This window comes from Drosophila nasuta, chromosome X, assembly GCF_023558535.2.
Source record: "Drosophila nasuta strain 15112-1781.00 chromosome X, ASM2355853v1, whole genome shotgun sequence".
Classification (NCBI taxonomy): Eukaryota; Metazoa; Arthropoda; class Insecta; order Diptera; family Drosophilidae; genus Drosophila; species Drosophila nasuta.
This window is the reverse complement of record NC_083459.1, coordinates 5,870,377-5,883,546: the sequence shown is the minus strand read 5'-3', so window position 1 is coordinate 5,883,546 and position 13,170 is coordinate 5,870,377. Positions and strand designations below refer to the sequence as shown.

Genomic DNA, 13,170 nt, shown 5'->3' with positions numbered 1-13,170 from the left:
GCAGTAGGACATGTCAGCTAAAGTATCAGAAGAGTAAATGTTCCTCATGAATTACCTTCTACATCATTCTGATCAATTTGAACCCTCGATCCTCTACTGACTATTGGCCTAAAGTTAGGGGAATTGCAGTAGGACTTATCTACCAAAGTATCCGAAGAGTAAATGTCACTCTTGAATTACGGACAAAACAAAGCGGAAATGCATATTGCCTTCTACATCGTTCTGGTCAATTTGAATCCCCGATCCTCTACTGACTCTCAGCCTAAAATTAGGGGAATTGCAGTAGGACTCGTCAGCTAAAGTATCCGAAGAGTAAATGTTCCTCATGAATTACCTTCTACATAGTTCTGATCAATTTGAACCCTCGATCCTCTACTGACTATTGGCCTAAAATTAGGGGAATTGCAGTAGGACCTATCGACCAAAGTATCCGAAGAGTAAATGTCACTCTTGAATTACGGGGAAAACAAAGCGAGGCTGCGTTTTTTTGTCTTCTACGTCGTCGCGTGCTTTTGAACACGTCCCGTTTGAAAGAACGTGACACGGCTCGTTGGGTTCTCGTTTTTTTACTTCCTGTTACGCATCGATCGATCGTCGTCGTCGTCGTCCTCTTTTTGACGGTGGTTGAAATTCGCCTCACGGACAGAAATGTCTTTCTTCTTTCCCCCTTTTTGGCCTTGCCTCGCTGCGTTTTTCGCTCCCTTTTCGCTTCGATCGTGCGCATTATTGAACGGCAAAACAACGCCACACTGGAATGGGTGAAACAAAAAATAGAAAGAAAGAAAACGTAACGAAACGATACGGATACGAAACGAAAGACAATGATAAGATAAGAGAACATTAATTCTCTCCCCCCCACCTCTTGGGTCTCCGCCCCATCACAAAAGTTTTTATGTTCTCGTGTCGATCGACTATCGACAAAAGTACTTCACACATTTCCCTTTTCCTCCCCTTCCCCCTCTCGTTGAGTTGATGTTGTGCTAAGCCTTCCTGTTCTGTTATTTTACCTTTGGCCAGCTACACACTCTCTTTATTTACACTTGGCGAATGCCTCCCTCTCCCTCATTCGTTCTCACTCTCTCGCTTCTTTGCTGATATTCAATGTTCGATTGTGCGTCGTTTCTTTACTTCATTTTATGCATGTGTGCACGCGTTTGTGTAAGTGTGTGTGTGTGTGTGTGTAGCCCAATTGTGCGGCTCAATTGTAGACCATTTTGATGGCGTTGGCCCTGAGAAGGCAGCCAAGCGTCGCACAATGGGCGTCAACTGCCGCGAACGCCACGAAAAAAAAGAAACGAAAGAAAAACAAATAAATAGTTTTGGTGAATGTACGAATATTTCTACATAAAGTATTTGTTATTGTTTAATCGGCGCCCCTCACGTATACAAATGTAATTCCCATAATTTTTGTTGATTACTTTACCAAGAAAAACAAAATTCCATTTAAATTTCATTATTACTAATTTTACTTTGAATCTAACAGGCAGTCACTTAATTTGAGCTCGATTCTAACGATTTTTTGAACTTATCTCAATTCGTAGTTTTTGAATGGCATAAAATATTACTGCATTTGCAGTTGACTGCATTTCAATTGTTACGATCGCTTGACGCTTAAATATCGTTTGTTAATTATCGCATGCAATTAACTAACAGCTGCCGATAACTGGGTAACTAGAGAGAAAAACAAACTGCAAAGCAATTATAAATATTATGCGATATTTCTTTTTTGCATGCAAAACTATCGAGATAGCTGAGACTATTCATCTTTGCAAATTGCAATACACATGCACAAAGTATATGCATGGTGTGCGTACGTGTGTGTGTGTATTTAGACCACTTATGCCATTGTTCCGTCTCCAATGTCTGCTGCTGCTGCTTGTTTTTCGGTCTCTTTGGCTACAATTTCAATTTCATTGCGCGTTGCTTGTTATTATTGTTTGCTGTTGTTGCCGTTGTTGGTTTCTTTTTTCCGCTGTTTTTATTATGATTCACACACACGCACATGCACACGCACACACTGACACCCGCACCAAAAACCAGTTTGGGAATTGAAACCACGACGTCGAGTCTCAAAACACACTCACACACACGCAGTGAAACGTTCGCGCAGGCAAAGCATCCAAAAGAGAGAGAGAGCATGCAAGAGAGCGCGAGAGCGCAGAAAACGGCAAACAAACGTTTTGACTCACAAATTGTTGTTGGTATTTTTCGTGCACATTTTGCTAGCCGCTTTCTGAGTGCTTGTGTCTGAGAGGGAGAGAGAGCGCAGGAGAGCGAGACACGGTCAGTGTTAGTTGCATTTGTTGGGTGCATTTTATTTGAAATTTGATAAGGCGAAAAACGAAAAAGGTTTTGTAACAGCGACTCAACACGACTCCAACTACAATTCCGACTCAGCTGGACGATTCTCGATAAAGCAGCAGAAAAACAAAAACAAACACACAAGAAAACTGATAGATAGAAAAAGACACATGAGCAAACATTTGCTGGAAATGTGTTTTGAAATTCTATAATCGTCTCCTCTCACTCACACACTCTCGCTGTGTGCATAAGTATTTGTTTTATTGATCTATGATGAGTTCTCTGGGTACTCGCTTATCTCGCTTATCGTTCGGATCAATGCCTCCGGCACATTCATATAGTCTATTGACATTTTTGGTTATAATCCCCTCCTCTTGATCGACGCCATTGTCCGGCTCTGCCCTGTTTCCATCCATTTATCAGTTGTCCAGTTGACGGATCGTGTGAGAGATGCATAGAAAATAAATTTGTTTAACGCGCTGTTAATTGAGTTGACCTTATCGCCAGATAGAGACAGACATATGAGTAGAAACAGAAAGAGAGAGAGAGCGGCGAAACCAATCGAAATTGTCTACGATTTCCAATTTCAAATCATTACCCAGTAAATCGGCTTTTTATCGCTTTCACTGCCCCCCCACCAACCAACCAACCAACCAACCAAACGAAGCAACCAACTATCTAACTAACCCCTGACAATTGACAACTCTGACCACTGGCCTTACCCGGATTGATCGCAGATGAAAGCCAAAGAGACTCGGATGAAATCATCGTGTACTGCGTCTCTGGCATTATTCAGATCAGATGTGTTGGAGGTCGCTGCCTCCTCAGTTGGCACATCATCACATCACAACGCATCTCATCTTTTGACCAAATGTGTTACGAGACGCTCCCCTTTGACGGTTGTAATAGGCCCTGGCCTCGCCATATCTGGCACTTGATCGCGATCTCGAAAATAGAATTGGCAACATAGAAAAAAAAACAAAAACAACAACAACAAATTAGAGACTAATCCATAAAAATATCACAAAATATGTCGTACAGCCGACAAAATGTATGAAAACGGTATCGTTTCACGCTGTTGCTTTATCATAAGTAAACGCTGAGAATTTGGGTTCTTATAATATAAACATTTCAATTTTTTGATAACATTCGAAAGACAATTTATGAGAGGATGGGATGTGTGTGTTTATTGAACTCGTATTTGAAGAGCCTATCAAATGGATCCATCATAGGAACGATAAATAAGCGACAGCGCTCGCCTGATAACAAGTTTTTGGATTGGACAAGTTTACTAACCCAACGCAGTTCAGAATTAATAAGTTCATTTTTCAATTGCATCGAAATTTATGAAGAGCAAAGAAATATGAAGAAAGGAGATAGTAGAGAAAGAGATAATCGATTTGAAAGTGTTCTATTATAATAAAAGAATTTCCATTTTATTTAATACATTCTATAATCGTCATCTTTAAGAATAATTAAGTTCACTTTTCAATTGTATAGACATTTATGAAGAAGTCCGAAAAAAAAAGATAATTGATTTGGAAGTGTTCTTTTATAAAAAAAAAGAATTTAAATTTTATATAATTCATTAAATAATCTTAATCTTTAAGAATTATTAAGTTCATTTTTCAATCGAATTGGAATTTATGGAGAGTAAAGAAATATGTAATATGTAATAAAATGTAATATGTAGTGAGATAAAAGAGAAAAAGATTGAAAGTGGTTTATTATAAAAAAAAAGAATTTCAATTTTACAAAATTTCATAAAATAATCTTTATTTTTAAAAATTAATAAGTTAATTTTTCAATTGGGATTGAGAGTAAAAAATATGAAGAGAGAAGAGAAAAAGATAATTGATTTTAAAATGTTCATATAATAGAAAAGTATATCAATTTTATTTATTATATTAAATAATCTTCATCTTTAAGTCGTAAAATCTTGCAAGAATTTCAATTTTATTTAACACCATTAAATAATCTTCATTTTTAAGAATTAATATAATAATCTTTCAATTACATAGCAATTTATAAAGAAGATAGATAATATAGAAAAAGATAATCGATTTAAAAGTGTTCATATAATAGAAAAGAATTTCCATTTTATTTCTTACATTTAATAATCTTCATCTTGAAGTCGTAATATCTTAAAAGCATTTCCATTTTATTTATTATATCAAATAATCTTCATCTTGAAGTCGTAATATCTTGAATCATCTAACGCAGCTGCTGTGCAATTTAGTTGAAATGAAGCTTGTTATTCCATGCAGTCCGCAATGACTGATAATAAAGATAACTAACTACACGTTAGTCCGGAACTTGCTCTGTAATTATGTGCCAACCCCACAGAGAGACACGGAGCAAACTCTCCTCTTAACCTGATCCATATAATCAACAACAAACTAGATGTGAATGTGGATGATGTTGTCGCTTTCGCTTTGTGTGCTTTTTGTGGGGTGTGTCGATGTCGATGTCGTTGTCGTCTTTGCTCTTTGCATTTCTATTAGCTCAGCTCGAAGCGTAGGCGTGGGTGGGATGCCTTATATATATCTATATATCTGTATATAACGAGGTTGTAATCATAATATGCGCCATTTTTGTAAGTCACTGTTGTTTCTTGTGGCTTTTGTGGCTGCTGCGCCTATTTAGGGCTGGCCAAGAAGATGTTTCAACGGGTTTTGATCTTGTATAGAAAACATTTTTTATAAATAGAAGTTGACAACAACAAACACATGACACAATTTCTTACTGGGGGTCTCGTTTGGTCTTTCCTTTTGGCCTTTTTGGTTTTGATGACAAATCGCAGTGTTTGCATCTGGGCAACTGGAAATGAATCAACGATGCGGAAGATGCCCCCAAAAGCATTCATGAAAAACAAAAAAAAATGAATATGAATAAATCTCTTTCAATTCAGCTGGAGAATAAATGATGTTTGCTCTTCTTGATGAATCAGATACAAAAGATAAAACACAAAATAAGAAAAGGAAAACAAAAACAAAAAGAAGGGCTTTAGCTCTCTGATGAGTGGCTAATCAGCTTGGCAGCCAACAACATGGCCAAGATAGACAACTAGCTAGCTAGCTGGGTGGGCTGGGCAAGGTCGTTGTGTGTGAGGGCGGCAAATGCCACAAGCAACATTGAGAGAATAGAGCAATGAAGTTGACGGAGACGGAGAAGGAGAAGGAGGGGAAACCAGTTTGCAGCGGAACACAAAGAACAAGCGAGAGAAGGAAGAAGCGAGAAGTGAAGCATCTTACCTTTTTCGGGGCAGCAGATGACGACGTTTTGTGTGGATGATGCTTATGCTGATGGTGATGAATCATGCGGCGGCGAGTACCTGCCTCATTGAGGGGCGGGGTAGCTGCCACAAATGCCGCAACGGCAACGGCAACGAGAACAACAACCGGGGCAGGTGATGTGCAGCAGCTGCTGTTGCTGCTCCTTTCCCTTCTTTGTGGCACTCAAGAGAGTGGCAGGCAACAACAGTCACAGCAGCAGCAGCAGCAACCGGTTTTGCTCTGATGCGGGTCTTAACTGGGCTTTGCATTTTCGCTTTTGTCTCTCCCTCTCTCTCTCTGTCTCTCTTTCTCGCTCCTTGTCTGTGGTAAACCAACAAATTGAAATCCCGAAAAACGACATCAAATTCCAGCAAAGGTTGCCAAAGGTCATGCCAAACAAATCTTCCATTCCGTTCCGTTCGAAGCAATCATCTACGATATATCTTTCTAACCGGATATTGCTAATACCTTCTAATACTTTAAGCCGATTCTAACTGCTTTTTACTGCGTTCCGTTCTCAGTTCAATTGAGCGAAATTGACCAGCAAATCGTTGAACGTCATCTTTGGGAATGCAAAAACAGAAAAAAAAAAAAAAACTGAAAAAGAAAAACAGAAATATCATCACGTCGAAACAAAGACAGGTTTCAAAAGACAAGTTTCGAAATGATGATTTAATCAAGCGGTCAAGTAAAACAATTAATTCTCGCTCCTCCTCATCATCGCTTTCTTCGTTCCCCTCCTTTACCTTCCCCTTGGCCGATTCAGCTAATTGGGTTTATTAATAGAAAGAAGAATACAATAAAATTACTGAATAATGAATGCAGTGTTGCCACTTTGCCACTTTTGAAGGATGCAGTTTGCAATGTTGTTTTCGTTATCGAGTTGCTGTGATTCACAATTTTTTTGCACATACAGAGTATGAAGTAGAAGTGGCTGAAGAATTTAAAAAACTTGGGGAGGGAAAGTTACTATATAAATATTGTGGTATTATGTTTCTGTGTTCCTATTTCGATTTACTTTAATTCAGTGAATAGAATGGAATGGTTAAATAACTATTTCAAATTAATAAAGTTTAAGTTGCGAAAGTGTGTTTTTTAGGGAACTATTTTTGAATAGTTTGGAGTGTCTACTTAATTAAATCGAACTAAAATAAGTAAGAAAGTTACAGTCGAGTGCGCTTGACTGTGAGATACCCGATCTCAGTTTCAATACAGCCCAGCCATATTCTAAAAATATAACGAATTAATTTACTTAAAAATATACCAAATGAAAAATATATACTTAATATACCTTAAGTATATCGATGTAGTATTTCATATATCATAGAGTATAATATATACCAGTCTTGGTATATCGATATGTAAAATGTGCTATAAAGTACAGAATATACCAGATTTTTAGCCAAAGCAATTAAGACCCGACAACAGCAGACGCATTTTTGCCATACAACATTATTTCTTAAATAACTTTTATAAAGATAAATATTTGTCATTAACAGAAAATATAAATTTCAATTCTTTGCATTAGAATAATGATATATTTTCAAACTTTTTTACTTGGCAACGTTGAATTCTATATTAGAATTATGATGTTATAAAGTTGTTCAAAACAAATACTGAATACATAGTTCTGTTCAAGAATTCCTAATATTATTATTCCTATAAGTTCCTCTGCCAAAATATTTGAAGAAAACCTTTGTAGTTCCCTAAATTTGTACTCAATTTCTTCACATTCCCTCAACTAATCCATACTTTTATTTTGCTCTCCTTGCAGATACTTCATATGAGAAGGCCTGTCGCCGTGGCTCGGCGCCCACAACGCCCATTCTGGGCAGCAAACAGCATCAGCCGGAACATAATGCGGCCTCCCGCTTTACCAATTTCTTTAGCAAGAGGTAAGGTTCTTAAATGTGTTTCTAATATAACCTCGCTAATGAGTATTTTCGATTCGCAGAACGAATCCCCTGAAGCGCACAAAATCGGTGACCAAATTGGAACGCACCAAGCGCGGCTCGGGCGGATTACGCGGCTCGCGTTCACACGAGAGTTTGCTGTCCAGTCATGCGGTGATGTCCACCATAGGTGAGTAGAGCACATGACTTAAAAGCCATTTCTCTTGACTAACTTCTCACTCGTTCCTTTCTCAGATCTGTCGTGCAGCGGCGCTGTGGGCGTGGCACCCGTGCATCAATCGGTGCTGGGGCGTAGACACTGCTTCCAGGTGCGCGGAGGTCCGCGAGGTGAACGCTATTATTCATGCGGTTCGCGGCAAGAACGCGATCTATGGATCTACTCGCTGCGCAAGTCGATTGCACCGAATGCGGAGCACACACGACGCACCGACAACTCGCTGAAGTTGTGGGTCTATGAGGCAAAGAATCTGCCTGCGAAGAAGAAATACTTTTGCGAACTGCAGCTGGACAAAACCCTCTACGGCCGGACGAGCGTGAAACTCCAGACGGATTTGCTGTTTTGGGGTGAATACTTTGATTTCCCCGACATACCCGAGATCAATGTGATCACGGTGAATGTGTTTCGTGAGGTGGACAAGAAGAAGAAACGCGACAAATATCAATTCGTTGGCTCCGTGAAGATCCCCGTACACGAAGTGACGTCCCGTCTCATCTGCGAGGATTGGTATCCGATAATGAGCGAGAAGGCAAGCGACAGTCTCGGTCGCGGTGGCCTAAGCGGTGGCACCGGCAGCGGCAAGGACAAGGAACGCGAAGTGTTGCCCACGCTGCGGATCAAGTGTCGCTTCCAGAGCACCGACATATTGCCCATCAATGTGTACGGCAACTTTCTGGGCTACCTCAAGGAGAACTACAAACGGGTGTGCGAAACCCTCGAGCCGGTGATTGGCGTCAAGGCCAAGGAGGACATTGGCCAGGCGCTTGTGTTGCTGATGCATGCCCAGGGATTAGCTGGCGCTTTCCTCACCGATGTCGTTGCCCTCGATCTGTTGCGGGTGGGCGATCAACGGTTGACGTTTCGCGGCAACTCGCTGGCCACCAAGAGCATGGAGGCGTTCCTCAAGCTGACGGGCGAACAGTATTTGCAGGACACACTCTCGGCACCGATCAACGAGTTGATTCAATCGGAACGCGACTGCGAAGTGGATCCCACGAAGACGAGCGGCTCGTCGGCGGGTTCGCTGCAACGGCAGCAGGCGGCATTGCGGGGCGCTGTCCGCAATGCGTGGCAATGCATTTACGAGTCGCACAAACATTTCCCGCCGCAGTTGCGCGCCTGCTTTGCCACGTTCCGCGAGCGATTGCAGCAACTGGGTCGCCAGGATATGGCCGACAATCTGATCTCGGCGAGCATCTTTTTGCGCTTCCTCTGCCCGGCGATACTGTCGCCATCGCTGTTCAACATCACCAGCGAGCTGCCGTCGGCGCGTGCCACACGCAATCTGACGCTGGTGGCAAAGACGCTGCAAACGTTGGCGAATTTCACACGATTCCAGGGCAAGGAGAACTTTATGGAGTTTCTCAACGATTTCCTCGAACAGGAGGCGTCGCGCATGCAGCAATTCCTCGAGTACATCTCGACACGTCCGGAGCACGCGACACCCGATTCCATACTCGACTGGGCCGGCTACATCGATCAGGGCAAACAGTTGTCAATACTGCACAGTTTGCTCAGCGAGAGTCTGGCCAAGTTGCCGGAGGCGCGTCAGCATGAACTCGATCCGCTGCAGCACATACTCGACGACATCAGTCGGGCCAAGGAGCTGTCATCGGGTGGCCATGCCCTCGGCTCTGGCTATCTGCCCACTGTGATGTCCACGCACTCGATTGCCAGCGAGAATCAGGAGAATCGTCAGCCTTCCGATGGCATGCATCAGTCGATGTCCGGCATGGGAATGGGAATGGGACACGGACACGGCCATGGTCTGGGTCATGGAATGGGCATTGGGATGGCGCCCAGCAGTTCGACCACATCGTTGCATCCACAACAGCAGCAGCAGCAGCAACAACAACAACAGCAACAGCTGGCGCAGCCACAGCATGCGGTGGTCAGCAAACCGGTGCCCGCCGAGCGTGGCATTATGCGTGGCGTCCTCACGCCCAGCGCCCTCGAGAAGAACATCTTTCGGTACAATGATCCCACGGTGAATGCACGTCTGCAGCAGCAGCAGCAACTCGATGTGCATCACCAGCAGCAGCAACAGTTGCTCTCGAATTCACAGAGCTCGATTGCGGCAGCAGCAACTGGAGGCAGCGGTGGCTACATGAGTTCCCCGGTGCTGCAGCATGCGCAGTCGCAGAGTTCGATGGCCTCTTCGTCGCTGAACGGCAGCAGCAGCAATCTACTGATGCAGCCACATCCCGCCCAGCAACAGCAGCAGCAGCAACATTGTCCGCCCGCGCCACAAACAAGCGCTGCCAGCACGATGGAGCGCATGGAGCGTTTGGAGCGACTCGGACAGCAGAGCTATCAGTATGTGGTCAATGGCAATGGCAATGGTGGCAGCAATGACTACGAATCCTCGACAGCGGGATCGCGTGCACGCACCTTGCCACGCAACAACAACAACAACGCGACGACGACGAATGGCAACAGCAATGCGAACAACAACAATGCGTGCAACAACAGCATACAGAGCGGCAGCTACGATGACATGCATGGCGAGTTCATACAGATCTCTGGCCTCGACACGAGCAGCGCCTTTGTCCGCAAATCCCCCACGCCCCTGATGAAGGCAAGTGGCGGGGAAGGGGGTGCAGCAGGAGCAGGTGCTGGCACGCGGGGCGGCAACAGCACACGCATCAATCGTCACAATCTGAACCTGAATCTGGGCATACCGGATCACTCGGGGCACAATTATGCGACGCGTGCACCGCTCAATCCCAACTCGAATATGCCCAAGAATCTGGAGGATCTCGACGATCTATTCAAGTATGCCGAAGAGCACGAAGTGATTGCTGCCGATGCACAGTTGCCAGCTGGTGGCAGCGGCAATGGCAGCAGCAATCATGTCGTCGCGCAGAGCAGCAAGCAACAGTTGTCCGCTAAGAGCAGCCATTGCAGCTCGGGCTACCAAAGCATTTCCACCAATCCCTCGCCCGCACAATCCTCCAGTCCCGTCGAGGGTCAACAACAGCAGCAGCAGCAATCACAACAACAGCAGCAACAGCAACTGAAGCTAGGCGCACCGCTCGCCTTTAAGAATCCATCGTATCAGCTGCAGAGCAGCAACTGCAGTGGCATGCCACAGCAGACGCCGTCCTCCTCCTCAGCGGGCAGCAGTCGCGGTCCGGCGACGCCGCAACAGTTTGGCGGACGTGCGAAACCCTTGGGCGCCGGTCTGGTTGCAGCCCGTGCCGCGTTCCTCAACAGCGGCGGAACCTTGGACGCAGCCACGCTGACGCCCAGCTCCTCGGACGAACAGCTCTCGGCGGACAATTATTACAGCTATGCGGCGGCAGCGGCAGCGGGCGCCAATGTCACTGGCGGCAAACTGGAGGCGCAGCGTTCGCTCAGCGGCGGCAGCAGCTCCTCGAACTCCAATTCGGGTAAACCGCATGCTTACGGACGCTTGAATGGACCGCTGAAGCGTGAGGATGTCTACGGCAGTACAGGGAACAATGGGGGTGGCATAAATGTGGTGGGCTACGCAATGTCCACGTCGCATCATCTTCACCAGCAGCAACAGCAGCAGCAGCTGACACATCATCAACACCTTCAGCAGCAGCAGCAGCAACAACAGCAACTGCAGCTGGAGCACAAGCAATATGGCAGCAGTGGGGCAAGCAGCACTGGTGGCGCCTCCACGACGGCGGTGGCACAGCGTCGCCTCAGTCTCGACTCGGCGCGCACGCTCTCGGACAGCAGCACCGACACTGAGGGTAAGTCTCAACTACATAGTTAATTATTCTGATCTTGTCTAATCTCGGATGGATAACTTGTCTTTTAGGTCATTGCAATCAGCTGCAGGAGGGCAAACGACGGCGACAATTGCGCAGCAGCGGCGGCGGCGGCGCCGCCTCGGAATCGGGTCTGGGCAAGGGCTACGATCAGAATGGCGAGATACAGCTGCTGCAGGAGACGCTCGACACGCTGCGTCACACGCTCGATCGCGACGAGGCCGAGTTGCGTGATTCCAGCGATGAGCTGTTCGCCTTGCAGCGTCCTGGCGGCGCTGCCAATGGCAATGGCATCGGCAATCTTAGCCAGCAATCGGAGTCAACCATGCGCAGCATTATTGACAGGTAAGTGTTTAGTTTTCTCTCTCTCTCTAGCTCATGTATTGATTTGTGTATCTTTTCCCATTTGCTTGACACAGACTCATCACCATGGAGGAAGAGCTGCGACGCGAGCAGCTGAAGATGTCATTGGCCCTGTCGCATAAGCAGCGTGTCATCGAGGAGCAGGGACAACAGATTGCAGCGCTAGACGCAGCCAACAGTCGACTGCTGAGCGCCTTGACTGCCCTGCGACAGCGCTACGAGACGCAACAGCAGCAGCAGCAGCAACAACAGCAGCAGCAACAGCATCAAGCACCAAAGAACCAGAAGCCACAGTGAGCGGTTGGACGAACGGACAAACGGGCAAACAGGAGTTGAAAGCAGCTCCTTTGTGCCTCACACACACACACACACACATCAACAAATACACACGTTGTAGAGACGCCGCCGTTGTCGTCGATTTATTGATATAAGATCATTTTTTGTTTATTTTTTTTTGTGTCCAATTTTTTTTCCTATGCTACATAAATTATGATACATGTTTAATATATATACACATATATATATATATATATATATATATATATATAAAGAATAATAATAATACATACATACATATGATAATGATATACAAATTTCTCAAGCTATGTTTAAAAACAAATACAAAATTGCAACTGTTGCTGCAGCGGCGGCAACAGCAGAAGCTTATGATTGTAAACTGAAGAAATCATGATGATGAAACAGATGCAGAACAAGTTAAGTTAATGAATAAAATTATAACCAAAGTTAGAAAAAACCCTCTTTTTTTTTAATTTACTTTCGTAAAATTGTTAAACATTGGATGTGCAGTCATATTTCTAACTTATTATTGCAGCTTTTAAGTATGCAAACATAAAAAATTAGCATTTCACAAAAAAATCCTGAAAGTATGCAACAAAAATATTACGACTAGCCACTAAGCGAAGATTGCATACTTATGTATGTATGTGTGAAGGTAGCCGCCAGATAAATTTTTAAAATTTTAGTGCATCTACTTGCTGTTCAATTATGTTCGCCTGGTACTTCAGCTCCTTCAAGTAGTAAAATGCTAGAGATTTTCGTTGCACATACATACGCACAAATGCCGCTATTGTTGTTGTAATGCATGTTGTTGTTGTTGTTGTAATAGTGGCTGCTGTTGTTGTAGCCATTCATGTTGTTGTTGTTGGCCGTTTTGAGACTCCGTGAATGGCTAAAAAGTGCCACCTCAGCAGGTGAAATACCAGGCGAACATAAATCAGTAGCAAGCTGACACTCACTTTTTGGCGCCATCTATGTGTCATTGTCCGAAAAACGCTTCGCAATGGCGCCCCCAAAGTATGCAACACAAAATTATTTTGCTGCACATTGCTATACAAGTT

General features: G+C 44.3%; 1 protein-coding gene across 5 annotated transcripts in view; it reads left to right on the top strand.

The window, feature by feature from the left end:
- Positions 1-12,550, top strand: part of LOC132795044 (ras GTPase-activating protein raskol) — a 59,416-nt gene extending 46,866 nt beyond the window's left edge. For all 5 annotated transcript variants that reach the window (XM_060805456.1, XM_060805454.1, XM_060805452.1 and 2 more), the window contains 5 exons: positions 7,351-7,471; positions 7,531-7,658; positions 7,724-11,431; positions 11,500-11,794; positions 11,869-12,550. In XM_060805456.1, the coding sequence (XP_060661439.1) occupies positions 7,351-7,471; positions 7,531-7,658; positions 7,724-11,431; positions 11,500-11,794; positions 11,869-12,109 (4,493 nt within the window). In that variant the 3' untranslated portion in view covers positions 12,110-12,550. The remainder of the gene's footprint in view (positions 1-7,350; positions 7,472-7,530; positions 7,659-7,723; positions 11,432-11,499; positions 11,795-11,868) is intronic.
- The last annotated feature ends 620 nt before the right edge of the window (positions 12,551-13,170 follow it).